At 49.5% G+C, this 24,999-nt stretch overlaps 9 protein-coding genes across 9 annotated transcripts; 5 read left to right on the top strand and 4 right to left on the bottom strand.

Moving 5' to 3' along the window:
• Nucleotides 1–1,187: 1,187 nt before the first annotated feature.
• On the bottom strand, nt 1,188–1,571 carry N7473_003099 (uncharacterized protein; the record flags this gene model as incomplete). The annotated part of the gene is given in 2 exon segments (XM_057149039.1): nt 1,188–1,463; nt 1,479–1,571. 2 exon segments carry the CDS (start codon nt 1,569–1,571, stop codon nt 1,188–1,190), a joined length of 369 nt encoding a protein of 122 aa, XP_057012693.1.
• A 1,559-nt stretch (nt 1,572–3,130) lies between these two features.
• Nucleotides 3,131–4,662, top strand: N7473_003098 (putative LaeA-like methyltransferase; the record flags this gene model as incomplete). The annotated part of the gene is made up of 4 exons (XM_057149038.1): nt 3,131–3,195; nt 3,563–3,673; nt 3,885–4,153; nt 4,238–4,662. 4 exons carry the CDS (start codon nt 3,131–3,133, stop codon nt 4,660–4,662), a joined length of 870 nt encoding a protein of 289 aa, XP_057012692.1.
• Nucleotides 4,663–5,107: 445 nt separating this feature from the next.
• On the bottom strand, nt 5,108–6,268 carry N7473_003097 (glycosyltransferase family 32 protein; the record flags this gene model as incomplete). The annotated part of the gene is made up of 1 exon (XM_057149037.1): nt 5,108–6,268. The coding sequence occupies one exon, from the start codon at nt 6,266–6,268 to the stop codon at nt 5,108–5,110; it is 1,161 nt and encodes a 386-aa protein (XP_057012691.1).
• A 1,316-nt stretch (nt 6,269–7,584) lies between these two features.
• N7473_003096 (peroxiredoxin) lies at nt 7,585–8,524 on the top strand (the record flags this gene model as incomplete). The annotated part of the gene is made up of 3 exons (XM_057149036.1): nt 7,585–7,753; nt 7,833–8,014; nt 8,087–8,524. 3 exons carry the CDS (start codon nt 7,585–7,587, stop codon nt 8,522–8,524), a joined length of 789 nt encoding a protein of 262 aa, XP_057012690.1.
• Nucleotides 8,525–9,215: 691 nt separating this feature from the next.
• N7473_003095 (beta-glucosidase) lies at nt 9,216–11,963 on the top strand (the record flags this gene model as incomplete). The annotated part of the gene is made up of 3 exons (XM_057149035.1): nt 9,216–10,004; nt 10,057–10,308; nt 10,383–11,963. The coding sequence occupies 3 exons, from the start codon at nt 9,216–9,218 to the stop codon at nt 11,961–11,963; spliced, it is 2,622 nt and encodes an 873-aa protein (XP_057012689.1).
• Nucleotides 11,964–12,166: 203 nt separating this feature from the next.
• On the bottom strand, nt 12,167–14,027 carry N7473_003094 (MDR family MFS transporter; the record flags this gene model as incomplete). Its single annotated transcript, XM_057149034.1, has 5 exons — nt 12,167–12,913; nt 12,965–13,424; nt 13,478–13,542; nt 13,603–13,875; nt 13,944–14,027. The coding sequence occupies 5 exons, from the start codon at nt 14,025–14,027 to the stop codon at nt 12,167–12,169; spliced, it is 1,629 nt and encodes a 542-aa protein (XP_057012688.1).
• A 1,479-nt stretch (nt 14,028–15,506) lies between these two features.
• Nucleotides 15,507–17,423, top strand: N7473_003093 (uncharacterized protein; the record flags this gene model as incomplete). Its single annotated transcript, XM_057149033.1, has 2 exons — nt 15,507–16,884; nt 16,972–17,423. 2 exons carry the CDS (start codon nt 15,507–15,509, stop codon nt 17,421–17,423), a joined length of 1,830 nt encoding a protein of 609 aa, XP_057012687.1.
• Nucleotides 17,424–18,808: 1,385 nt separating this feature from the next.
• Nucleotides 18,809–20,300, top strand: N7473_003092 (uncharacterized protein; the record flags this gene model as incomplete). Its single annotated transcript, XM_057149032.1, has 3 exons — nt 18,809–19,623; nt 19,716–20,205; nt 20,268–20,300. The coding sequence occupies 3 exons, from the start codon at nt 18,809–18,811 to the stop codon at nt 20,298–20,300; spliced, it is 1,338 nt and encodes a 445-aa protein (XP_057012686.1).
• Nucleotides 20,301–21,225: 925 nt separating this feature from the next.
• Nucleotides 21,226–23,723, bottom strand: N7473_003091 (glycosyltransferase family 2 protein; the record flags this gene model as incomplete). Its single annotated transcript, XM_057149031.1, has 3 exons — nt 21,226–22,479; nt 22,585–23,307; nt 23,382–23,723. The coding sequence occupies 3 exons, from the start codon at nt 23,721–23,723 to the stop codon at nt 21,226–21,228; spliced, it is 2,319 nt and encodes a 772-aa protein (XP_057012685.1).
• Nucleotides 23,724–24,999: the final 1,276 nt, after the last annotated feature.

The raw sequence follows: 24,999 nt of genomic DNA, 5'->3' as shown, positions 1-24,999 counted from the left end.
TCAGAAGAAGGACAGAGGCGGAGCGTAGAAAGGCAGCTGTCAAGCTCTCAGGACAGAGAATACTAAATAGGCGTTCAAGGTAAAACCACCTACAAACGTCGCGATAGGTAAAAGAGCACCTCCTATCTCCGAGCAAGCTTTCTTTCGACGTTCAGAAGCTGGCTTTGCGGCGAACCCCTTCGGAATGTTCGCGGTGATCGGCATCGTGATCTGGTCGTTGGGAACTACCCAAATGCGAGGAATTTGTGTCGCAATATATGGGAGAATTTATGAAAGAAAAAGAAAAATCAGAGGAGGAAAGAGCAGCTAACTATCTCAAGACCATCGCTACTATCATCCTACAGATCTCCATATGTAGGTCACGATATTGTAACCATTACACTTGTGCCGCTTCTTTCATATTATAATATTTTCAAGGAACCGACTGGCTCTGCATAAACTGGCATTCATTTAGCCCTAAGAGGAATGAAAAGTTTGCATCAACTGAATTATACATAGTTCTCGTATTAGAGGCAGGTCGATGGTCGCCTACTGGCCTCTCAATAACGGCTAGCCGACGCCATGGATGAGCCGGTTCCGGCGACTCCCTTAGAGTTTATGCGACAAACTAAACCTTATGATGATTTTGATCATATCTAATTAGATGATATAACAGAGACATGCCATATTGACAGCGTTTCTAATTCCTCGTGTGATATAGAGGATTTTCCCAAAATAGCAAGCGAGGTATAGATACTCAGTCTCTGACTTCGTGATTACTGGCGTCGACTGAACCATGTGAACATCTTCTTTTGACCGATATTTCCTTTTAAATGAAGAGGCTCTACGGAGTCGTACCACCTATTTATTGCCTAGCTTGTTTGCCTAATTTCAAGATGATGGATATCGGAACGGCCTTGCTGCAACCGAAATTCCACATACCAGGTCTGTCTGACATGGCGAGCATAAAACGCGGATTTTTGGATCCTAATGACTGAAATTGGGTTTGAGAATATTGAAGAGATAGATATACGAGGGGGTGGCGTAGTTATGAGTGTTTAGTAGGATGCTGATTCTATTCACGGCCGGACAACATAAATACCTCGGCCGACTCTCATGAAACTATACAATAACCTTGTACTCTTTCCCAAAGACCCCCAGGCTGATTCTCAGGCAAAGCCGCAATCTCACCCTTAGTGCGTGCAATGTCACTCTCCGAAAGATTGCAAACAATCTCTAGCACATATGCACGCCCATCGGTACTGCTCGTTTTCGCATAGAGCGACATGGCCTTGGCATCCCGGCGCAATCACTCTGTAATTCAAGGCATCTTCCTTGATCACCTCGAGTACAGTTTGATTTGTGTTTCCCGGTATATCATCTCTCACCTTTATGCCATCTTCCACGTCTCTAGCGATATTATAGCGTACCCATATAGCATCTCCGAATCTCTGTTCACGGATGGCGTTGACGTATAGTGTGGCCTAGGGCTCTATCACCGGCATTCCTGCTTTATTGTCGATAACGTGCTGGATGGGGAGGTCGAGGAATAATTGTTCCACTGGGATGTGTTCTGGGATATTTGGGTTCATGGCTTTGATGATAGGTTAGCTCGGATTTGCGCGAATGATGAAATTTGAAATGCGTATTGAAGATAGTATAACCTTCCACCTTTTTGACCTGAGTTGAATCGGGTACTACAGGCAACGTATTGATGTATTTTGGTAGAAATGATTAAGATCAGAATGATAAAATTCTCAAAGATTCAGGGGTCAAATAGGGCGGGGCCATGTCTACAAGGCCTCCTATCGCAATACTGACAGCCTAGGCAACCGCAGGCTAGCCCTGAGAGGATTACGTATGTCGTTTAGCGACGATGTGCCTTAGGCTGGGCCTAATGCGCCTGGTCAATTGCAGACATTTCAATCTGTATGAATGTCGTGCTCCTGATCAGGAGTAAATTTGGAGTACTGATTATGCAAATTGTGCATGAACAGAGAGCTCCTCCGTCACAGTGAAGCTTAGTGCCTGCGGCGTCGGTAAAGACGTAGTTAGTATTTTTGACGCAAGATTGTGCATGACCCGCTAGCCTTTAATTAATTTGGTTTGGCTCTACCTACAAGTAGAATAGTTCCCAATGGCATAGTTCATAGATAGGAGAGCCGTTCATCCGCAGATCAGAACTATGAGGCTGCCAATAAGCGCGCATGAACCGGCTCATCAAGAAACTAGAATTAGAACTATGCCCAAGATTTCAGACAATAGAGTGGACACAGTCTTTGGAGTAAGTAGACAATCGAAGAGAGCCAATTTCAGGGTTCTGCGCCAGAGTTCACAAAATTTCATAGAAATGACTGATCCGCTTTGATCTTTGCGCCTTTCGGCCGTTGTACCCCACTTGTCTTGTCTCACCATGTGTTCCAGAGTACCTATCTCGGTTCCCCGCATGACGATGCGTCTCCAGTTTGGCTCCGATAGCTAATTTGTCACGAATCAATTTCAGCTCGAATTGTTCAAATTTCCCAACCTGTTTGCTGTTTCATGTAGAACATCGTGGACATAATGCTATGATTCTTCGTTCTAGAATTCTTTAAACCGCTCATGTGTTTGGCTATATGTATCCGTAGATGATCAGAGGATGTGGGCCGAGGTCAGGATCTGCCGAACCGTGCATCCCGGGCATAGTTTCCTCTCGAAATGAACACCACGTCAGCAGAGTCGATAGATCAGATGGGGGGCAAAGGTCAGAAATATAGACATGTTTCCTTGGCAAGTAAGAAGGCGTTGTCAATGGGTCATGATCTGACCTATTGTTTATTGTCCATTGTGCCACCATTACCGATGAATTGGCTCAGAAATCCCCTATCGGGACATTCCCCGGATAGCGTGAGGTGGGCGAACCAGATCAGAAAAAGAGTTTGGACAGACTGACTTGGGAAATATCAAGCGTACGAAGTATATAGAGTTTGTTGTGTGTTCAATGGTTCATAACTGATTAAAGCTACTGGTTCCCCCCATATCTTGTTCATGTCTTGATCTCTCCCATCTTCCAGTTATCATTTCACTTCCCGTCTCTCTTCCCAATTTTTCAACTTCTTCTCTTTTTTTCCCTTTCTTTCTTTTCACTGCTACTTCGACAAACACAACAATAATGGGGTCTCACTCGTCTGACGATAATATCTACCTCCTAGGCCGAGATGAGGCCGAGACCGAACGGTATGTTTTCCTCCTCAAAGCCATTCTCTCAAGATTTTATGGAAAATCCGGGAGTGAGCAAAACCACCTCCCATTGCTCCTGGAGGTCACACGCCATTCAACGGCTCTTCCCATCCCTATTCCCACTCTCCTTGATGTTTCCACGTTTTTCATAATCATCCGAGTCCCACTCCACTCCACCCAGTGACAGCGTGCCGGGCCTCCAACCCCCCTGTCTCAAGCAAAGATCCTGTCCCTCGGGATTTGGATGGGTCCCGACAACTCGGCATCCAATCTAAGCCACGCCCACTTTTTTTGGCAGGACTTTATTACCGTCGATCCGGAACTCTTGCAGATGCCGATATGCTAACGTCTCCTGCCTGTCTAGGCTTAATAAACAACATCGCTTTTTGGTGGCAATCTCCGGTGATACATTGATTCATCCTTCGATACCCAAAGATACGATTTCGGCGGTCGCGGATATCGGCACTGGCACGGGGTATGTGGCTTGAGTTTGATTTCTTTGTTTTTCTCTACGGGATCGTTAGAATCCGCTTCAACGGGTGCAAGAAATCCCGAGGTCAATTGCAACTGCTATGATTGACGGTTACCTCGGCGTTAACAAGTGTACACTCATCAAAGCATTGCTATTTGGCAATCCCATTGAGGATATCAGAAATTCTACACACACAGACTAACAACTACACCAGAGTCTGGCTCGAGGACTTTGCTACAAAACACCCGGATCCATCCTCTCTCGATCTTCACGGCTTCGACATCTCCCCCGCCCAGTTTCCCACCGCACATGAAATCATACTCGCAGGAAAGACACGAATCCCACTCTCCGTTCATGATACCCTGCTACCATACCCGCCTGAGCACCTCGGGCGCTATGATCTCGTACACATCCGGCTCCTGACAGCCGGGCTGAAACAAGGCGACTACACCGTTCTATTAAAGAACGCACGAAGTTTACTGAGTATGTACTACACCCACCACCAACAAAAATTCATCCTTTCACAACCCCATCTGCGAAGAAATCCCACCAACTAACTCCCTACAGAACCAAACGGCTACATCCAATGGGAAGAAGTCGACACAACATCATTCTGCACCAACAAAACCCCCGAACTTCCCGCAATAACCACAATGCGCAACACAGTCATCGACGCCATGCTAAAACTCGGTCTATGGCCCTTCGCCCCACAAACTGTCTACGACGAGATCTGCGCCGGCGGGTTTCAACATATTCACCGGGAAACGTATACCACGGAGGGGAAGGAGCATGTACATGGTATTGTGACGAAATGGGTTGCTGGTGTGATGCGTGCGTTGGTCCCGCCGTCGATGGTTGCGCTGGGAAAGGCGGAGAATGAGGAGGAGGCGAGAAGGAAGGTGGATGTGCTTGTTGGGGAGTTCGAGGAGCATTGTAAAGATGCGCTGGCGTTGGTTTCGTTGGGGGTTACGGTTGGGCAGAGGATTGATTGAAGAGACTGAGTGAAGACAGTGGTTTGGGGGATGAATGCACATTCACTTCCACTAGCGAGGGAGATCCGTACATATGGGAGGCTTTACTCATCCAAGGAGGATTCGGGCATAGCACCCATAGCTAAAATCAATTTTTCTGATGGCTACGTCCTGAGATAGCCATGGAGCACATGTTGAACTCGATGACTATCTAACTTTCTGGACTCTGACATGTTCAGCACAGGGAAGCACCTAGTAAGGGACTCTCGGATAGATTACTGTCCTGCACGAAGGAAGTAAATAAGGGAGATATATGAACCGGTGCCATTGTCAACCCGAAATGAGATATCTGACTCCAAACACCTTTTGAAGCACTGTGAATCAGTGTACACCATCCCCCAAACGCCGTTGCCCAGATAAAAAAAAATGAAATATGACCGTAATATGCAACCATCCAGAAGTTTTATCATTCGTCATCCTCTCGAATCTCAGACTTGACCCCTCCTTGATCACTCTCACCCTCTGCTTTCTCCTCATGAAGATGATCCTGCTCAATAGGACTATTCGGGGAACTCTCCCCACCATGATCATTCTTCCAAGACCCCGCATAATGATGCTCCACCAAATACGGCCCCTGATCCTCAGGGAAACCAGCCTGCATCGCTGCAAAAGCCGCATTCGGAAGAACCAACACATCATGCAAAAGAGTCGGTTCATGTAGATTCGAAACGTTCTCTCCAGTCACCGTCTCCCCAAGTTCAACTGAGATACTGCGCAGAATCGCCTGCGTCATAGCCTGCGGCCCCGTCACTGCTACCACGTCGCTGATAGTCTTCATCGTCAGTCCGGAGATAGTGGTATTGGCCTCCTCGGCTGAATATTCCAGTGCATCCATGATATACTCGATCGCGGCGGCGATGTGATTCGTCTTCGGCTTAGCCATCACGGTCCAACTAGCGAATTGATTTCCGTCGAATTCAAGACCCACGACGAGGTTTGTTTGGTTCTTGAATTTTCGTGGAATCCATGAGTCAATGGGTGTGTTGCATGTTACGTCTAGATCACTCCAAACACCACCGTCCGCGTAGAGAATCAATTGTCGGAGGAAGTCTGCTTTTAGGATCGGCACTTGCAGGTCTTGGTAGGTGTCGATGATATCGGGGAATTTGGCGAATTGATCGAGCACGTATCGCTCTGCGTTACCGTCTGTGAAGATTTCATGGCGGAGGGAGGGGTTGTGCGTATGCCAGGATTTGATGTCCTTTTGACGGTCTTCGTCGATGCCGTTTGGTCCGGCTTTTTGCCAGAGTTTTGAGGGGAAGGGAAGGCGGGAGAGTTGTTTGGAGGGTGTGTAGGGGAGATAGTATGATTGGGGTGGTTCGGCGGGTGGGTGTAGCGGAACGGGCGAAGGTGAGGCTACTGTGATGTCCTTGGGTAGGGAGGATGATGGGTTTGATGCTGGTGAGGAGGGAGTGGCATCGGTTTCGGAGCCGGGAGGACACGAGCATGAGCTGTAGAGAGATAAGATAGGTGTTGTAGTTGCGGTTCTTGTATTCGATGAGAACCATAAGAAGGTTGTGATAAATGATAGCAGTAGAGCCAATAGATAGTAAGAGGAGCGCGGCATGGTGGGAGACAATGTGCGCTCCCCCTCGGAAAGCAGGAGAGGGATGGGGAATGAAGGGATGGCCGGGGAAGATAAAGCACAGTAGTTTGATAGTATTAAATTCAAGACATGTCCCAGATTTATAATATCAGGCCCCTCATCATCCCCTGGTTTTTGCTTTTCGGACCTGGATGACGAACACGAGTTCTGCAGTGCTGTTCTCTATGGGTCAAAATTATCCAAAGGACCCACCGTATGGAGATATTAAATGGACCCTGCAGATCGCCTTAACTAGTAGAGGACTGGTGTCTAGCCGTGAAGACCATGGCACCGTCTCGTATTAGGAAATGTGGCAGATGGCTGAAGGATTTCGGGGTCAGTGTAGTAAGTGAAGTCCATGCCAATGCATTGTGGTATCGGTGTCCGCTCCGTGTGGACGAAAACGGTGATACGAGTTTTATGCACGCATTGGGACGGATGCGACATGGGCTTGATGGATTTGGTGGTTGACAAGGCGGGCCTGGCAATAGATGTAAAGCAAGGAAAGACATGTTGGCCGAGCGCAAGCATACATCCAGGGTCTCATTGGATTATGTCTGTGGCGCTGGTGGGTCGAGAGCGCTAGAGGTCGGATATGATGGGCCGAGGGTATGATGGAGTTTAGGTGTCCATTTCTTAAATCTATCACTGTTTAGTATCAAATGATTCTAGAAACAGAAGAAAACACATACAACAATCCTAGCTGCCAGTAGTCCACTGAATTGAAACGGGGGAAACTGCACTGCACCAGGAGATGAAATGTGATCCGTAGATACATACGTCTCCAGTTTTCCACAGCCAATGATCATCACGCTATGACTGAGACCCTGCAGCACGACACAGCCACTCGCAAAATAGATCAAGGCCACCTCAATAATATCGGATGATAAGATCCGGCCAGCAGTCGAAATGGGTGAGATTTTAGAATGAGCGGGGGTTACTCCTTCAACGTAATGCTAGCCGCTCTCTCATTGGACGTGAACAAAGAGTTGTGCTTCATAATGTAGTGCTTGACGCCGCCAAGAGAGCTCCTCCATAACCCTTGGTGACCACAGAATCAGAACATGTCGTCACACATTCTATTGTGATATTGATCTCCTCGTCGGATAAAACTAAAGTAATCAACAAGGTTATCTCCGGGCATCAAATATTCCAACAAGCTTAAAACATCATGTGCAAGCTGATTACCGGATTCGGCTAGTCCAGTTGCGTGACTGCTGAGATAATCTGGACGATGATGTCGTTCCTCCAGCGAAAGACACAACAGGATCCAATTATTCTGTCCTTCACACCTCATCATGGCCTCAATGATTGCACCCCAGATGGCTTTCCGAGCTCTCAGAACTGCCCCAAAGGCTGCCCCTTGGGCCAAGATCTCTGCGCAGCTGCCGAGGGCCCAGCCTGCTTTCCGCCGGTTCTTCGCTGCGGCTCCTCAGGAACAGCCACGCCTGCGCCTGGGGTCAACCGGTATGTCTGAAATAAGATCCTAGCTACATCCCAACACTGAATGGGTTAAAGATCACAACCTAACTCCAATGTTTTGTAGCTCCCAACTTCAAGGCATTAACTACCAAGGGCGAGATTGACTTCCACGAGTTCATCGGCGACAGCTGGACCATCCTGTTCTCCCACCCGGCCGACTTCACCCCCGTCTGCACAACCGAGCTGGGCGCTTTCGCAAAGATGAAGGATGAGTTTGACAAGCGTGGTGTGAAGATGATTGGCCTGGTTAGTCTAATACTGCTGCCTCCCAAACGATCGTGACTCGAGCTAACGGCACCCCTTCTACGCTTCACCTAGAGCGCCAATGACATCGGTTCCCACGGCGAATGGATCAAGGATATCAACGAGGTCTCCTCAACTGACGTGCAGTTTCCCATCATCGCCGATGCCGACCGTAAAGTCGCCTTCTTGTACGACATGATTGACCAACAGGACCTGGATAACATCGACCAAAAGGGCATCGCCTTCACCATCCGGTCTGTCTTCATCATCGACCCCAGCAAGAAAATTCGCCTCACCATGATGTACCCCGCCTCGACTGGTCGTAACTCCGCTGAGGTCCTCCGAGTCATCGACTCCCTTCAAACTGGCGATAAGAAGGGCGTGACCACCCCGATCGACTGGCAGGTCGGCGACGACGTCATCGTGCCCCCCTCCGTTTCTACCGCGGACGCGAAGAAGAAGTTCGGCGAGGTTCGTGAGGTCAAGCCATACCTGCGGTACACTAAGATCTAAGGATAAGTTGTGTAAAAGATCACATGTAAAAATACTTTAGAAACATGAACCACCTTTTCTTAGAAGCGGGAACTCGATGATCATGACTACAAACAACGGCTTTCGTTTCTTGATGGAGTAGAGACCGGGTAAATCTCGGCCATGTACCGATTCTACCGAATGTTACAGCTACGACATGAACAGGGATTATGGGAACTATTGATTTCATATCTGCCCAGTTCTTCCCTCCCTCAGCCGGGGTCTACCCCTGACAGCTCGCCCTATACGGAAATGATAGGCCGCACAGCGCAGATCGTCGTTCATAGTGCCCTTATGTCGCTGCCGCCACCAGTCCACCACTGGCTCTTCAGCTTGGCGTAGACTTGTCGCAAGAGTAAGGTGTGATTTCCACCTATAACATTTCGTGATCTAGGCTCATCCTTCCTCGGTTATGCAAGCGAACTCATGACGGGCCTGCCGTGGACGATCCATTCCTTCCAGGATTGTCTGCAGAATACTCTCAGTATGGCACGTGGACTATTTCAACAATATCCTTCCCCTCCTTTTCTCGAGAGGTAAATACCTTTAAAACGATCAGATATTCGCCGTGGCGGATAATTTCTAGCTATCTGCATTCTCTCGAAGTGGACACCAGAGAGTCGCGGTGGTACCTGCTCTGCATTGATCCATACTTCACACCCAACCGGCCGCCATGGCACCTTGGACGCGTCTGGCATTCGTGCCTCTTCTCGCCCAAGCCATAGCCGCTACTCCAGTCCCAGACGCATCTCCCAACGATGCAGTACAACTAGACCAGCGCGACTCCGTCCCAGAAGGCTATGAATCGCCGCCATACTATCCCACGCCCAAGGGCGGTTGGGCCTCCGACTGGTCCTCAGCCTACGCAAAAGCACAGCAGGTAGTCGGTAACATGACTCTCGCCGAGAAGGTGAATTTGACCACCGGTACGGGCTTCTACATGGGACCCTGCGTCGGACAAACCGGCAGCGCGCCGCGATTCGGTATCCCGAATCTTTGTTTACAGGACTCGCCCTTGGGAATACGGAATTCAGATCATAATACCGCCTTCCCGCCTGGTATTACGGTGGGCGCAACTTTCAATAAGGATTTGATGTATGAGAGAGGAGTTGGGATTGGCGAGGAGGCTCGTGGTAAAGGTGTTAATATTCAACTCGGTCCTGCTGTTGGTCCACTTGGGCGCAAGCCTCGCGGAGGTCGGAATTGGGAAGGTTTTGGGGCGGATCCGTCTTTGCAGGCTATTGGGGGTGCGCTTACTATCAAGGGTATGCAGAGTACTGGTGCTATCGCGACGATCAAGCACTATATCGGGAATGAGCAGGAGATGTATCGGATGAGCAGTGTCATCACCAAGGGGTATTCGTCTAATATTGATGACCGCACGCTTCATGAGCTCTATCTTTGGCCATTTGCTGAGGGCGTTCGTGCTGGTGTGGGTGCGTTGATGACTGCTTATAACGATGTAAGTCTACAGCTACGGAATGGTCGAGGGCATTGAACTGATCGTTTTGCAGGTTAACGGTTCTGCCTGCAGCCAGAACAGCAAGCTCATAAACGGCATCTTGAAAGACGAATTGGGCTTCCAGGGGTTTGTCATGACTGATTGGTTGGGACATTACACTGGCGTAGGGTCTGCGTTATCTGGTCTTGATATGTGTATGCCTGGCGATGGCGCCGTCCCGTTGCTTGGTGATAGCTATTGGGGCTCTGAGATGTCGCGCTCTATCCTCAACGGGAGTGTCCCTGTCGACAGACTCAATGACATGGTATGTGCAAATTGCATGTTGCGCTAACGAGATCGAATCCCCTCGGTCGATCAACGTGTTAACAATCCTATTAGGTAACTCGCATTGTGGCTACATGGTACAAAATGGGTCAGGATAAAGATTATCCTCTGCCTAACTTCTCCACCAATACTGAGGACAAAAATGGCCCTTTATACCCCGGGGCTCTCTTCTCTCCTTCCGGAGTCGTGAATCAATACGTCAATGTTCAAGGAACCCATAATATAACCGCACGCGCCGTCGCTCGTGAGGCAATCACTCTGCTGAAGAATGAAGGCGACATACTTCCGCTTCAAAAGAACGCGTCTTTGAAGGTCTTTGGGACGGACGCAGGTAGTAACTCCGATGGTCTGAATTCCTGCACTGACATGGGCTGTGACAAGGGTGTTCTCACCATGGGCTGGGGCAGCGGCACTGCCAGGTTGCCCTATCTCATCACCCCACAACAAGGTATCGCAAATGTGACCCAAAATGCCAAGTTCTACATCACAGACTCCTTCCCGTCCGATGTGACTGTCTCTGCAAGTGACATCGCAGTTGTCTTCATCAATGCCGACTCGGGTGAAAACTACATTACCGTCGAGGGCAATCCTGGTGACCGTACCGAGGCTGGTCTGTATGCCTGGCACAATGGGGATGACCTCGTCAAGGCTGCAGCAGCGAAGTTCTCCCAAGTCGTCGTGGTAGTCCACACCGTTGGTCCTATTATTATGGAGAAATGGATCGATCTGGAATCAGTCAAAGCCGTGCTTGTCGCCCACCTTCCAGGCCAAGAAGCCGGCAATTCCCTCGCCGATGTCCTCTTCGGTGACTACAGTCCCAGCGGCCACATGCCATACACCATTCCCCGCGCCGAATCCAATTATCCAGATAGCGTGAGCATTATCAATCAGCCATTTGGTCAAATCCAGGATACCTACACCGAGGGCTTGTACGTGGATTACCGGCATTTCATAAACGCCAACATCACGCCCCGTTATCCATTTGGTCACGGCCTGTCTTACACCACGTTCAACTTCTCAAACCCCTCCATTTCGGTAGTAACTGCGCTCAATACAGCCTACCCTCCCACCGCACCATCACGAGGACCAACACCAGTCTACAACGACTCCATCCCCGCCGCATCCGAGGTGTCATGGTCCTCGACACGCTTCACCCGAATCTGGCGCTACTTGTATCCGTACCTCGACAACCCCGGTTCAATAACCGTATCGGATGACTACCCTTATCCGGTTGGTTATAGTACGACCCCGCATCCGGTGCCACGTGCGGGTGGTGGCCAGGGTGGAAACCCCGCTCTCTTTGACGTTGCATTCTCCGTACGCGTCGATGTGAAGAACACGGGGTCTAGGTCGGGCAAGGCTGTTGCACAGCTTTATGTGGAATTGCCGTTTATCCTGGGTCTTGATACGCCACAGTTGCAATTGAGACAGTTTGAGAAGACGGGGACGCTTGGTCCTGGTGAGTCTGAGACATTGACGTTGGAGATTACGAGGAAGGATGTTAGTGTTTGGGATGTTGAGGTCCAGGACTGGAAAGCGCCTGTTAACGGGGAAGGTATCAAGCTTTGGATTGGGAATAGTGTTGCTGATACTCCGGTTCTCTGTGTTGTTGGTGGTGGATGTTCCTTGCATTGATCGGCTAACATTCATTGCCTTTTATTCTTCTGATCTTCGTGTATTGCCCATTTTTCCCACTCCAGTTTTATGCGTACATATTTCAATGGATCATCTCAGCCTTATTCTCTTTGGATTGTGTTTATACCAATTTTACCGTACATCATTCTAGTCCTATTTACAATTTTATGATAAGACGACACCAGAGTAGACCACATTCACGCTCACTCCTCAACAGGCTGCACTTCCTGCACAACAGCCCTCTTCTCCTGATTCAGCCCAGTCACCGTCTCCACATGCTCCTTATTCAAGCGAGCCTTCAAAATAAACGCCGAAAACAAAAGACCAACAGCAGACATGCAAGTATACAAAATCCACATATTCCTCAAACTCCACGCAAAAGCCTCCTTCACAGCCAAGAGCTGCGCCGCGTCATCGATCTGACTGATATACTCGATATTCGCGGCCGCCGAGTTACCAGTCATCTGATCTGCCAGGGACTCAGACATGCCCGTCGCCAAAAGACTAGGTTTCATCTTGCCCATGCTGTTCTGGAAGACGACACCGCCGATAACGATTGATGAAGCGGTGGCCATGTTACGGATGAAACCGAGAGTAGCGGTCGCGGTTGCTGTTTCATCCTGTGAGACCATGGCTTGGATGGCGATGATGGGTGTTTGGAAGAGGAAACCCGCGCCGATACCGCTGATTAGTTGGTAGCCGACGATCTCGCCTAGGGAGGAGTCCACGCCGAGGTGGATGTATAAGCCGTTTCCGATAACCATGAGAATTAGGCCACCCCAGATGAGTTCCAGATACCGGCCGGTTTTGTGGATGATTGCGCCAGTTGCAATGCCGGAGAAGGCTTCGGCGAGGGGGAGGGGAAGAATGAGAACTCCTGAGCGCATGGGAGATGCTTCTTTAACCGACTGCAAGTAGAGCGGCATGTAGTATTCGCCAGCAATGAATACCTGGGGGGCGTATTAGCTGTGTTTCATAACGATCGTAACAGGTCGACTCACGAATCCATGCGCAAAGGCCACTGCCAACGTGGCAATGTTGGACAGTTGGGAAAAGATGTTGAGAGGCATCAGCGGATACTTGGCCAGTCTCTTCTCGCTGTAGATGAACAGTAGGGAGCAGAAGGATCCAAAGACAATCAAACAAATGACCTGAGAGGAGCTCCAGGCGAAGGTCTCTCCACCAAAATCAAGCCCAAGAAGAAGCATCAATGTGAGACCCAGAATGGAGACGCTGCCAAACCAGTCAATGGCTTTGACACCGTCCATAATTTTGGTCTTAGGATTGTGTACATCCAAGAAGAATAGCAGTAGGACGAATGTCACCCCGGAGACGGGGACGTTGATCCAAAAGTTCCATCTCCAGGTAACATATTGGGAGAATGCGCCGCCGAGAAGGGGGCCAATTCCACCAGCAAAGGCCCACATAAACTCCATCAGGCCAAGGTACAAGCTGCGTTGCCTGTAGATGTGTTAGTTTGGTTCGAAGAATGAGCTGAGAAGGATGTGTCATACCGAACACTGAAGAGATCGGAGATGATGATTGTGATGAGCTGTAGTAAACCACCTCCGGCGACGCCCTATATCCACTGTTTAGCATGCTTTATTCGAGGCCACTGATGAACGATCATTTGACTCACCTGCAACGCACGACCGGCAATCAACATTTCCATATTCACAGCAACAGCGCAGACAATCGAACTAATAAAAAACCACGCCACGGCAATCAACAAAATCAATTTACGGCCCCAAATATCGGAGAGCTTTGCCCAGATACAAGCACCAGCCGCGTTCGCAAGCAAATAAGCACCACCAATCCACGTGTAACCCGCAGCAGAGTGTAACTTTGCCGCAATAGTTGGAATAGCAGTCGCTAGAATAGTCTGGTCTAATGCGGCAATAAGCATAGCCAGCTATAATTGTGTACCTTGTATTAGAAAAAGCATGGACCAATAGCCAATAACTTCGGAGATTTTCTTACAGAAAGCGCAGTCATAATGGCGACGATGCGCAATTTGCCCCGGGCTAAGGACCCGGCCTCCATGACTTCCATATCAGAGGCCATCTTCTCCACGCGAACACCGAACGCCCTGTTGTCTTGAAACAGGTCGATGAGAGTTCACTTTGTCGTGTGCTGAGGAGTCAGAAACAGCGGGGACCCTAAAAACTTTTTTTTCTTTCGTCAGCCCCAGACCCCCGCCGCGTGGTTTCCTATCGTGGTGGAGTGGGGCCCCGGAACACGCCGGGGTCTCAAATCAGCCCGCGTGGACTATACCATCAAGGTTTAGTGGGCGTTGGGGTTGAAGCATAGACAATGTCACCTTGTTTCCTCGAATCAGAGAAGTTTACTTATTCGATGGGGCGAGCAGGACCCGTATAATGTTCATATAGCATGTCGGAGGTACTGGCAAGAGGTTCCAAGTGCTACGAAGATACTCGACATGGCTTACTTCGACTTGGAAAGTTCAACAATTGCCAAGATATTATAACAGTGAGGAAGGGGGAAATTAGGAAGAAAAAGTAAAAGTATTTGATCCACCTTCATCTTATCAATCATCTTATCAACTTAAGTACTTTAAGTTACGATTAGCCTAGGTCGTTGTCGTCGATAACAATGATATAATGACATAATGAATCTAGAGATTAGTACATTACAAACATATTGCATGAGAAGATTGACTAAGAGTCCGACGCTAACGAGGCTATTCAAGACTCATGCGAGGACACTGGGCGGGGGTTGCGTGAAGGCAGTCCAAAAGGTCCCGTCTGTGAACGCCTAGGTCGCTGATCCTAAGTTTAATCTGACGGCAACTTTCGTTGATATGTCTCAATAACATAACACTCGTCTGCTAAGCTTCGCACCTAGGCGTGGCCTTGCTACGAATGCACCTTGCTACGAATACCGACGACATCGCTGGCTAGATCGCCAGAATCGGACAGGCGATGCTTTAGTGGAGCACATCGCGGAGATTTTATCCGCTGACAGGAGTTGGCGCGATTGCCCCCGTGAACTCAATCTCCACGCGAGTATTGCAATCGAAACCCCCGTCGCCATCGGAGCTATAAAAAGGTCGGTATAATGATATTCTGTGTGAATTCTGAGCTCAGTCTTCAGGTACGATCTGAGATGAAGGCGATACCTTGAGGTTGGCAATCTAAAATGGTCGATTATCAGACTCATCCGATGCGTGTTAACAAGGCTGACAGACTTGCTTTTGAAGAGCTCATGCCCTGACACTGAAAGAATCCTCATTGAGTCTTTTAATCCTCGGGCGCTTGCATTCACGAGTCTTGTATACCGTTACTTCCTCGATCGTAGAAATTGTGGGGCGATAGGCTGAAAGTTTGCATGAGATCTATCGAGATTGACGTCATGCATTCTGGAGATCGAAAATCGCCGATGGACATTATACTTAATTTTTTTTCTCTATCGCGGGGTAATTTTCGAATTATTCAGTTCCAGATCACCAATTGACTCGCGATCACCTCTGTCACGAACCCTCAAACTGCAGACTACGACCTTGCAGACGACAGACTCATCGACATGAAGTCAGGCTCTGCCTCCAACATTGTCGTCTTATACTGGCATCGAACTGACCTTCGACTTCATGATTCACCGGCTCTGCACGCTGCACTGGCTTTGGAGCCATCAGTCTTCATCCCTGTTTGGACGTGGGATCCCCACTACGTCTACAGAGCCCGAGTCGGGCCTAACAGATGGAGATTCCTTTTGGAATGTCAGAGCGACCTATCGAAGTCATACACAAAACTCAACCCAAAACAAAAACTTTGGCTTGTCCGTGAGGCTCCACAGACAGTTCTACCCAAGCTATGGAAAAAATGGGGAATCACCCACCTCGTCTTCGAGAAGGATACCGACCCTTATGCTCGCGAGCGCGACGAAGCTATTGTTCGACTAGCTGAAGAAGCAGGCGTCGAGGTTGTCGTGAGAATGGGTCGAACCCTATTTGATCCTGATGATTTGGTCCGGAAAAATGGAGGCAAACCGACTATGAGCATGGCCCAAACTGAAAAGGCTGCCGAGAAGATCAACCGGGGACAGCCAGATAGGCCAGTCGAGACACCCAAGAGTGTTCCTGATGCTTGGGCCAAGGACAAGATGGATCTAAGTGATATCGAGCACGAGTTTGCAAATCCGACGCCCGACTTGAACGCAGATCACCGCGGGAGCAAAGACAAGCAATACTCGCAAATCATGGGGCCGAATAATGACTTTGGCGTACCGACCATGGAGGAAATCGGTATCGACCCAGCTCTAGCAACAACTCCACACCGTGGTGGCGAGTCTGTGGCACTAAAGATGCTGGCGGACCACATTTCCAACGAGGAATACATTGGCACATTCGAGAAGCCCAAGACTTCTCCGGCAGCATTCGAGCCTCAAGCTACCACCCTCCTCTCTCCTTACTTACACTTCGGCTCCCTCTCCGTTCGAAAATACTGGTGGGACGTGCAAGATGTCATGACCAAGCGCAGAAAAGCAAATCAACCCAACGCCTTTGTCCCGGTAAACCTGCCCGGCCAGCTGCTCTTCCGCGATATGTACTTTGCAGCGCAAGCGGCGGTCGGCGCTCCCTACGCGCGTGTACACGGTAACAAAATTGTCCGCTTCATTGACTGGCACTTGCAATCAAAACCACACCGGCCCGCTGAGAAAGATGGGGAGGCGCTGCCCGAGCGCGACTATGAAGTCGACTCCCCCGAGGCTGAGGAGTGGTTCCAACGGTGGAAAACGGGTCGAACAGGATTTCCCTGGATTGACGCTCTGATGCGCCAGCTCAGATCAGAAGGCTGGATCCACCATCTGGGTCGGCATAGCGTTGCATGTTTCCTGACTCGCGGTGGGTGCTACGTCAGCTGGGAACGTGGTGCTGAGGTGTTTGAGGAACTGCTAATTGACCGTAAGCCTACCTTTCCTCGCCACTCCCCTTGCTCAAGTTCTTTCACTGTCGCGGATTCATTTCGCATACTAAATGATCCAAAAATAGACGAGACATCCGCAAATGCGGGGAATTGGATGTGGCTTTCCTGCACAGCATTCTTCGCCCAATTCTACCGCTGCTACTCGCCCATAGCGTTCGGGAAGAAGTGGGATCCCAATGGCGACTTTATTCGTCGCTATGTACCTGAACTAGCCAAGTTCGATAAAAAGTTCATCTACGAGCCTTGGAAGGCGCCGATCGCCGATCAGAAAAAGTGGGGGTGTAGGGTTACGAATGACGACAGTGCTGCGGGTGGCCAGTCGTATCCAAAGCCGATGTTTGATTTTGATAAGAGGAGGCAGATTTGTCTGGATAGTATGAAGAATGCGTATGATGTTGGATTGCATGGCAATGATGAACAGGTTTTGGATGGGTCGTGGAGGAAGCTGTTTGGCGAGAATGGGGGAGGTGAGGAGCCTAAAAAGAAGAGGCAGAGGACAGGGGATGAAGATGAGTGAAGCATGGTCGTCTCGGCCGGAGGGAAAGAAAGAAACAATCGAATGAGCGAAATGACTATGTATTTAGTCTCAGTAAATTTCCTAATCAATAAGTATAGTGCCATGGGCAGTCTAGTCTATACGTGAGGAACACTTTCATATTACCGCTCCAGTGTTATGAAACTCTGTTCAAAAAGCAATGTATGAGTCCACTGTCAGAGAATTGAGGGCAATATCACACAATAACTCTTTGCTGTACTGATCACCCCCAGCCACGATGCTACTTGAAACCACCAACTATCTCTCCCAAACCTCATTGCAGTAGTGAAATCCCAGTACTCAGGATACCACCTGGTGGACTCCCGGTCGAGAAATCCAGACAGATGTCCATCGTCTCCCACGAGGATATTGTGAGCCTTCAAATCGCCATGGGTGAAAGTGATTTGTGAGGACACTTTTGAATTTCATTTGCTTGTGCCAAAGCTTTGATGTATTCCGCAGTCGTATCAAAGCCGTGCCCCGATGCTAGACCCATGAGAAAATCGTGCAGTTCATTCTCATCACCGAAAGGACCCATTATGTGGTCAGGTACCCGTGTACTTCTTAAAGCTGTACCAATTACTGAGTAAATCCCCTTGGGATTAGGCGGAGTCCATTGGCGCATAGCGTTAATGCATTATTTCAACTGAAAGAGCCATGGTTCCTCCGATTCGACAATTAAGCTGTCATTCGAGTTTCCAAGTGTGACGCCGGGCAGTCGTGTCATCGATATTGAGAAAAAGCGATTATAGGGTGCATCAGGGTGTTCTCCGCAAGATAGCACCTTTAGAACGGGCATCCCAGCCGCTCGCGCCATTTGCATTGAAATGGCTTCTTCAAGACAAGTCCAAAGGGCAATTGTAGGACGTTGACAACGACAAATATGTCAAAGCAGGTACAATACCATCTAGATACGTAGAATAAAGCCTGGGGTACGGGGTCCCATACACATCGTCGCAGCCGGCCAGGTAGAGTCGGTATTTTTGGAGTTGTTTTGGAGACTGGTAGCTTCATTGGTCGAGGCCAGGTGAATTCTGGCCGCAAAAAATATGGAACTAGTGACATTTTGCGTGATAGGCAAGTGCAATCGTGTATAATCAAATCAAAGCCATGTGTACTGCAAAGTAGTTCTTGAATTCAGTTTGACCGCTCACTCATTTGACTGGGTTCCCTAAAAACACATAAGAAATACGCTAATCTTGTTTAGGACGTATTGTAATAAACAAGTAATTCATCGAATCCTGCGATTGCATGTCACGCGTTCTGGCGAGCTCGGGTCCTTGAAAATCAATGAAGTTAATGTGTTCGCGGTGCTTTTAGCTCGGCTGCATGTTTGACAATACCTTTTGTTTGAACAGTCTGGAACAATGCCAGAAACCCTCTCATCGCTCCCTTCAGAAATCCTTTCCGAGATCTGTCAACATCTCCCCGTATCAGACCTTGCAAGTCTCATCCGCACATCAACATTATTCGCTCGGATCGGGACCCGGCCTTTATACGATAGGCTCTTCTTGAATTCCGTCGCTCCAAAAGCCAGCGTTCGCATTGCAAGATTACGGTCGCAATTCATCCTCGCTTATTTCGATGCTAACTCGGAGAAACTGCTTGCCGCACGGACTACTAAGGGCCGATCTATCCTCCACTTTGTCGCAGCGGCTGGCAACATAGCGCTGCTGAATATTCTTCTGGTAAAGGGTGCTGATGTCTCCCTGAAAGACCAGAATGACGAGACACCTCTGCATATGGCACTGGAGAAGGGTAAAGAGGCAATGGCCGCGAAGCTCATTGATGCTGGCGCGGATGTCTTGGGTCTAGCCAGTGGGAGACCTATCCTGGCTTATGTGCATGCAAATACCTCACAAACCGTCGTCGAAAAAGTGATTTCGGCTATTCGGTCTGCTGGAGGAGATATATCTCATTGTCCGCCTGATGGGCACACAGCATTGCATTATGCAAGTCGCCGAGGATACGAACGTTTAGTTGGTATTCTTGTCGCCAACGGGGCAGACGTATTCGCTACCAATAATTATGGCCACCCACCCTTGATTTCGGCTATTCTACAGAAACGCGTCGGGGTTAGCAAGATCCTGCTTGATGCAATGAAATCGGATCCCCGCGGCTACGAAATCAACGAGCCAATTGCTTCTCTCAAAAGGTTCCTAGAACCTGGATTCCAGAGAAGGTATCGAGGTTCTATGACAACGGAGATACACTCCTACATTCCGCAGTCAGGACATGGGGCACAGAGATGGTCCAGCTGCTCCTCGATTTTAGAGCCAATCCGTTAGTACAAAATGACCCTGGCTACAGAGAGCCTCAAACACCGTTTGATATAGCCGTGCTGGGCCGATGTCCGGAGCTAGTTATCCTGATGGCAGGAATCCATGACGCACCAGCATTCTGGGCATCGAACGGTTATATTCAGGAAGGATTTGAGACCTGTATCCGCGAAGCTTATCCCGGAACAGTCCGCGTGCTTTGTGACCTCTATAAAGAGGGAAAGGTTGACCTTGACCTCACCGCAGCTGGCAACAAATTGCTAGAGGCGTGCACGTATTATGGAGATCATGTGCCGGACCAAGATGTGAATGATACCATCGCCTATGTCGTCTCCGCGGGGGCCGATATCAATGCGCAAGATGAGAGGGGGCGAACTCTACTCCATCTACTCTGCGATTTTGGCGATGGCGAATCCCGCGATGACGCTAAGATCAGATTGATGAAATATCTCTTAGATCACGGTGTCGATTGGCGGATCCGAGATGTTGGAGGGAACACTGTTCTCCATACTGCTGCGAAAGAACTGGGGTCTGACCCTGTTATTAGGCATATACTCGGAACAATATCACCAATGGATAGGGCAGTAGTAGGCTCAGGCAATAGGGACGGAAATACGCCGCTTCATTGTTATGCGGGTTCGTTAGCTACCGCTGGAACTGAGTGCACATCGACTATCAAATTGCTTGTCAACTCCGGGTGTGACCTCAATGCAGTTAACATTAAGGGTCAAACCTTTGCTCATCTTGCCGTAACGCAATGGGCATCGGTAGATGTGATCAAGCTGATTTCCGAGCTCGGGGGTGACATGTCTCGTAGAGACTACGAAGGCAGGCCACCGATCCATTACGCTGCGACAGTGCCTGGCATAGAGGAGCTAGATCGAAAGAGGATTATTAGGTGTTTTGTTGAGGAGGAGGCAGATCTTCATCAGGGTTGTAGGCAATGTGAATCTCTAATCCTAGGAATCAATCGAGAAGGATAAAATCTCCTTGCAAATTAATGGCTTGATTGGTTGAAACCAGGTGAACTGTTGCCGCAGAAAGAATATAGAACTAGTGATATTTTTCGTGACAAAAAATTGCAATCATATGTGATAGTATCGCATTAGCTCTGCAACTTGCTTTTTAAAAAAGGTTTGTTGACGTGGTGCGCTCTGAGCGCCCGGACGTGTTCGCTGCCCGAATCCTTGGCAACAGGTTAGGGAGACCTTGTCCGAACAAGCATCGCCAAGACTCCAGCACAATCGTTCGTTCGGACTGCATGTTGCGGTCTGAGTTGTCTGAATTTGTGTAAAGGCACACCGAGGCATAGGGTTCGACCGTATTTGGTTCGTCTCCTCACTCGATCATCTGGACACATAGACCGGTCTCGTCGTGGAGTGTTGTGTATTCCATACGTCTTTGCGTTCTTTCTATAGCTGGCGAACTTCTATCTTGAGACATGGACCTTTTTCGTAGAAATAGTGAGCGTATTGACTCGTAATGCATTATGTATACGCTAACATCTAAAAGAAGAAAGAGTAAACAAAAATCAGAATAGTAGCAGCAGTGGCAACCGTGTACTCCAGTTCAAACCAGGCAGCTTGGCCACCAAATGCAATCTTCTTGCTCTTCTTGGTCGGGTGAGCGACGCCTGTCTTGGGATCACGCGTCAAGAGTTCCTCGCGCTCCGGCATCGATGGCGGATCAATCGCGTACGAAACCGGAGTCCACAGCGAAGTGCACAGGAAAAGGAAAGTCAGAGGAGGCCAGAAGGCGTGGGTGATCAAGCAAATGACAACTCCCTTGAAGCTGTTCTCCACGGCGAAACAGCGGTATGTGGAGATGACGACTGCGACAAGCGTCACGTAGACGAAGGCAAAGTGGAAGAGGGCCATGAAATTGAATAGGATCACGCGGAGACGAACGAATAGGTTCTTTCGCAGCTTGGGGTCGCGCTCGTTCAGGGCGGAGCCGAGCGATCCGGTTGGCTTGAAGGCCTGGGCTTGGCCGCCGAGCCAGGAGGGGAGCATGAATGAGCGGACGATGCAGAGGGCGATGTATGGGGACATCCAGAGTTGATAGCGAGATCCACGCTGGCCGGTGTGGTAGCCAGCAGGAATGAACAATGCGAATTCGCACAGGCGATTGGCGAGCGTCGACGCGAAACAAGCCCAGATCAACCAGTGTAGCTGGTCCTGGTTCGCGTAGGCAACAAGCTGCTTACCCCACAACAGGATCACGGGAATAGCAAAGAGCGACGCAGTAAGCAGAAGAGTATACAAGCTCAGCGTGGCATACAAGAAACCAGAGAACCGCTGAGCAATCGTCATCTTACGGACTGCGTCACCCCACAGACAGAACTTCAACTTGAAGGCCGTGTCCACAGTGCCGATAGCCCAGCGAGTACGCTGCTTCAAGTGACCACCATAATCCTCAGGCACGGTTCCAAACTGCAACGGCTCGTGGATGTACGCGGTCTTCCATCCCTTACCAAGCATCAGAGTCGAAGTCGCGACATCCTCGGCCAACGAGCCCAGGGGGAAATTGCCAATTTGATCGAGAGCCTCGCGTCGAACAACATAGCCGGAACCGGTACACCAGGCGACACCGAGCGCGTCCTTGATCGGCTCAATTACATGCACAAAGAAATCCAGACTTTGCGCAAGAGGGTCTGACGCAGGGGTGTTGTAGAAAAGCTGGGGAGGGCAAGCAAGGGCCATCTTGGGATCGGCGAGCAGGTGTGGGACCACGGCACGGAGCCACTGTTGTTCGGGGATCTGCGGCGCGCGTTAGATTAAGAAAACACATGGGCTGGAGCTAGCCCTTGCGCGAGGATTCGCGTTCTGTTAGGGGCTGGGAGTGGTAGATTTGTTTTGACTTACCATGTCTGCGTCCAGAGCGGCCATGAACTGGCCGGCTCCACCGGGCAATGCCAGTGTCTGATCCAAACCATAGTTGAGGTTACCGGCCTTGAAGTGGTGAGGTTTGCCTGGGATTTTCTCGCGGGCCATGTAGTACAAATTCGGGTGGGTGATTGCCAGGTTGTTGACAGAATCCTCCAGGGACGCGGACCTGCCATCGTCGAGGACAATCACGCGGAATCGGTCAAAGGGATAATCCTGATCGATTGCACCACGGACAGTATCAAGGACGACCTCGTCTTCTTCGCCACAGCAGGTGATGAATACATCGACCGTCGGGCAGTCGTTGCCAGTCAACCGCAACTTAGGCCGGCCTCGCTTCTTCATAGCCATCATAGTCCAGCAGTTGTGCATGAGAGAAGGAATCATAACGGCAATTTCAATGGCGACGAACACCCATGCTCCGGCATAGCTGACGCCCGCAGCATTCTGTGCCGAGACGATACAGTAGATTCGCAGACCCAGATAGAACAAGTAAAGTCCGGTATTGGCAAAGGTCAGGAACGGGGTGAACTTGAACACAATTCGCTTCCAGCCTTTCCAGGTATCGATATCATCGCGATCACTGATACGAGCGATGGATCCCGACTGAACCCAGTCCTTTGCGTATCCCGGTGAGGCCGGAGTGGTCACGAGAGGAGTACGACCGAGACTGGCGGAGCTCTGGACCTGAGAATGGTGGTACTATATGTTGTTAAAGACCCCGTTAGACAGAATGCTCTTATATCGTGCAGAAACCAAACTGGATCAAAGCTTACCAAGGTAGGAGAAGCCGAGCGAGACTCGTAAGGTGTATTGGCAAACGAATCGGGACCATATGATGTGCGAGGAGTGGGGAAAAGACCCGGCGAAGAAGTATAGTCTGGCGGGTTGTGTCCCAAACCCGGCCTATACGGAATCACAGCTGGCCTAGGAGAAGGATGTTCTTGAAAGTGAAAGTCGAAGTTGGCTTCTTGCTGGTCGACGCCTCCAGGGCTGCGATACGCCCGAGGGCTATTTAACTCGACCATTTCCTCTGGTTCCTGGTGAGTATACGGGTTGGTGACATACTGCTCGTTATACTGAGCGGCATAGGGTTGCCCGCCATAGTGTCCGCTCATCTTGAGACACTAGGCAGCGGTCGCGTGAGAAGATTGTGTGCGAACCGTGACTCGAACAAAGAGATAGGGCAAATAGATAAGAGACGGAATAAATGAAGAGAAAAAAAGAAGATAAGAAGTTGTAGACAGTAGGTAGAAGGAGGAGGGAGGAATTGAGTATAGGATTTGGCAATCCAGCCTCAAGACGTTTTCAAACGAGTGTGATCAGCCCAAAGAGCTGCAAGCTGGGAAGGTCGAAGAACAGGTAAGTTGAACAAGGTAGTATGAAAAGAAGAAAGTCTGTCGAGAACGAATAATGAAGAGTGGATGGGAGGAGAACCAGCGAGGCTTAGCCAATAAACTACTGCATGTCCGAAGGGGAAGTACTGAGAGGTACCAAGGACAAAGGCTGTCTATGCTTTATGGAAGTACTACGCGTGTGCGAGGCTTATCGGGAGGCCCCATCGAAGACGATCTGGTCTCAGGTCTGAAGGGTCGTGACTGGCTCGTTCGAAATTGGTTATCCAGCCCAGCCCATCCAGCCCATCCAGCCCATCCGGTTTGGGGGGAAAGTGATGGCTTGTGGCTTCTCAGCCAATCGGCGAAACCCTGGACATTACAAAAGTTTCGGAGATCTCCAGTGCGGAAAACCCTTCTCCGTACGGGAATTCCATTCATACATCATACATCATACCGTCCGAAGGTTGCCGGTGGAGAGAGTGTGAGAGTGTGATGAGTGCGATTTGCTCCGAATGGCGTTCCGTCACCCGCGCCAAGCGTATAAATAGAATCCCACCTTACACTTCCACCCGCGAATCCGCGATAGGATAATCTATGGGGAACTGGATGTACATAATCATTGTTTGAATGTAACTATGGAGTACTGGACAGATTGAATGGGTTTGAATCATGAATGGATCGTAGATAAATTCTCGTCCTGTTTTGATTGACTTCTGTGTCGCCAGCCACTTCCGCTTGCGTCATCATTGTCCGGCCATTCACGATAATTCATTTTTATGTCGTTGGACTATGGTTGGTCCCTGGTTGCCAACTATGGGGTCATGTTCACTGCCTAATGGATGGAAACGGTAAACTAACAAAACTAAAACAAGGGACAAATTGGGGAAAAAAGGAAAGAGATTTTCTTTTGTGTGTAATTGTAAAGAGTTTTTTTCCCCTTTCGACCCACCACCACGCATTTTAAATTTAGAAAACTGTTCCTGTTGGGGAGAGCCGAGGGCCCCGGGGAGGATTGATTTCCATGTTTTTCACATGGTGGCAAGTGAGTCTTATTGGT

Source organism: Penicillium subrubescens (genome assembly GCF_028828155.1).
Source record: "Penicillium subrubescens strain IBT 31985 chromosome Unknown utg000002l_segment0_segment0, whole genome shotgun sequence".
Lineage (NCBI taxonomy): Eukaryota > Fungi > Ascomycota > Eurotiomycetes > Eurotiales > Aspergillaceae > Penicillium > Penicillium subrubescens.
This window is presented reverse-complemented; position numbering and strand designations above follow the sequence as displayed.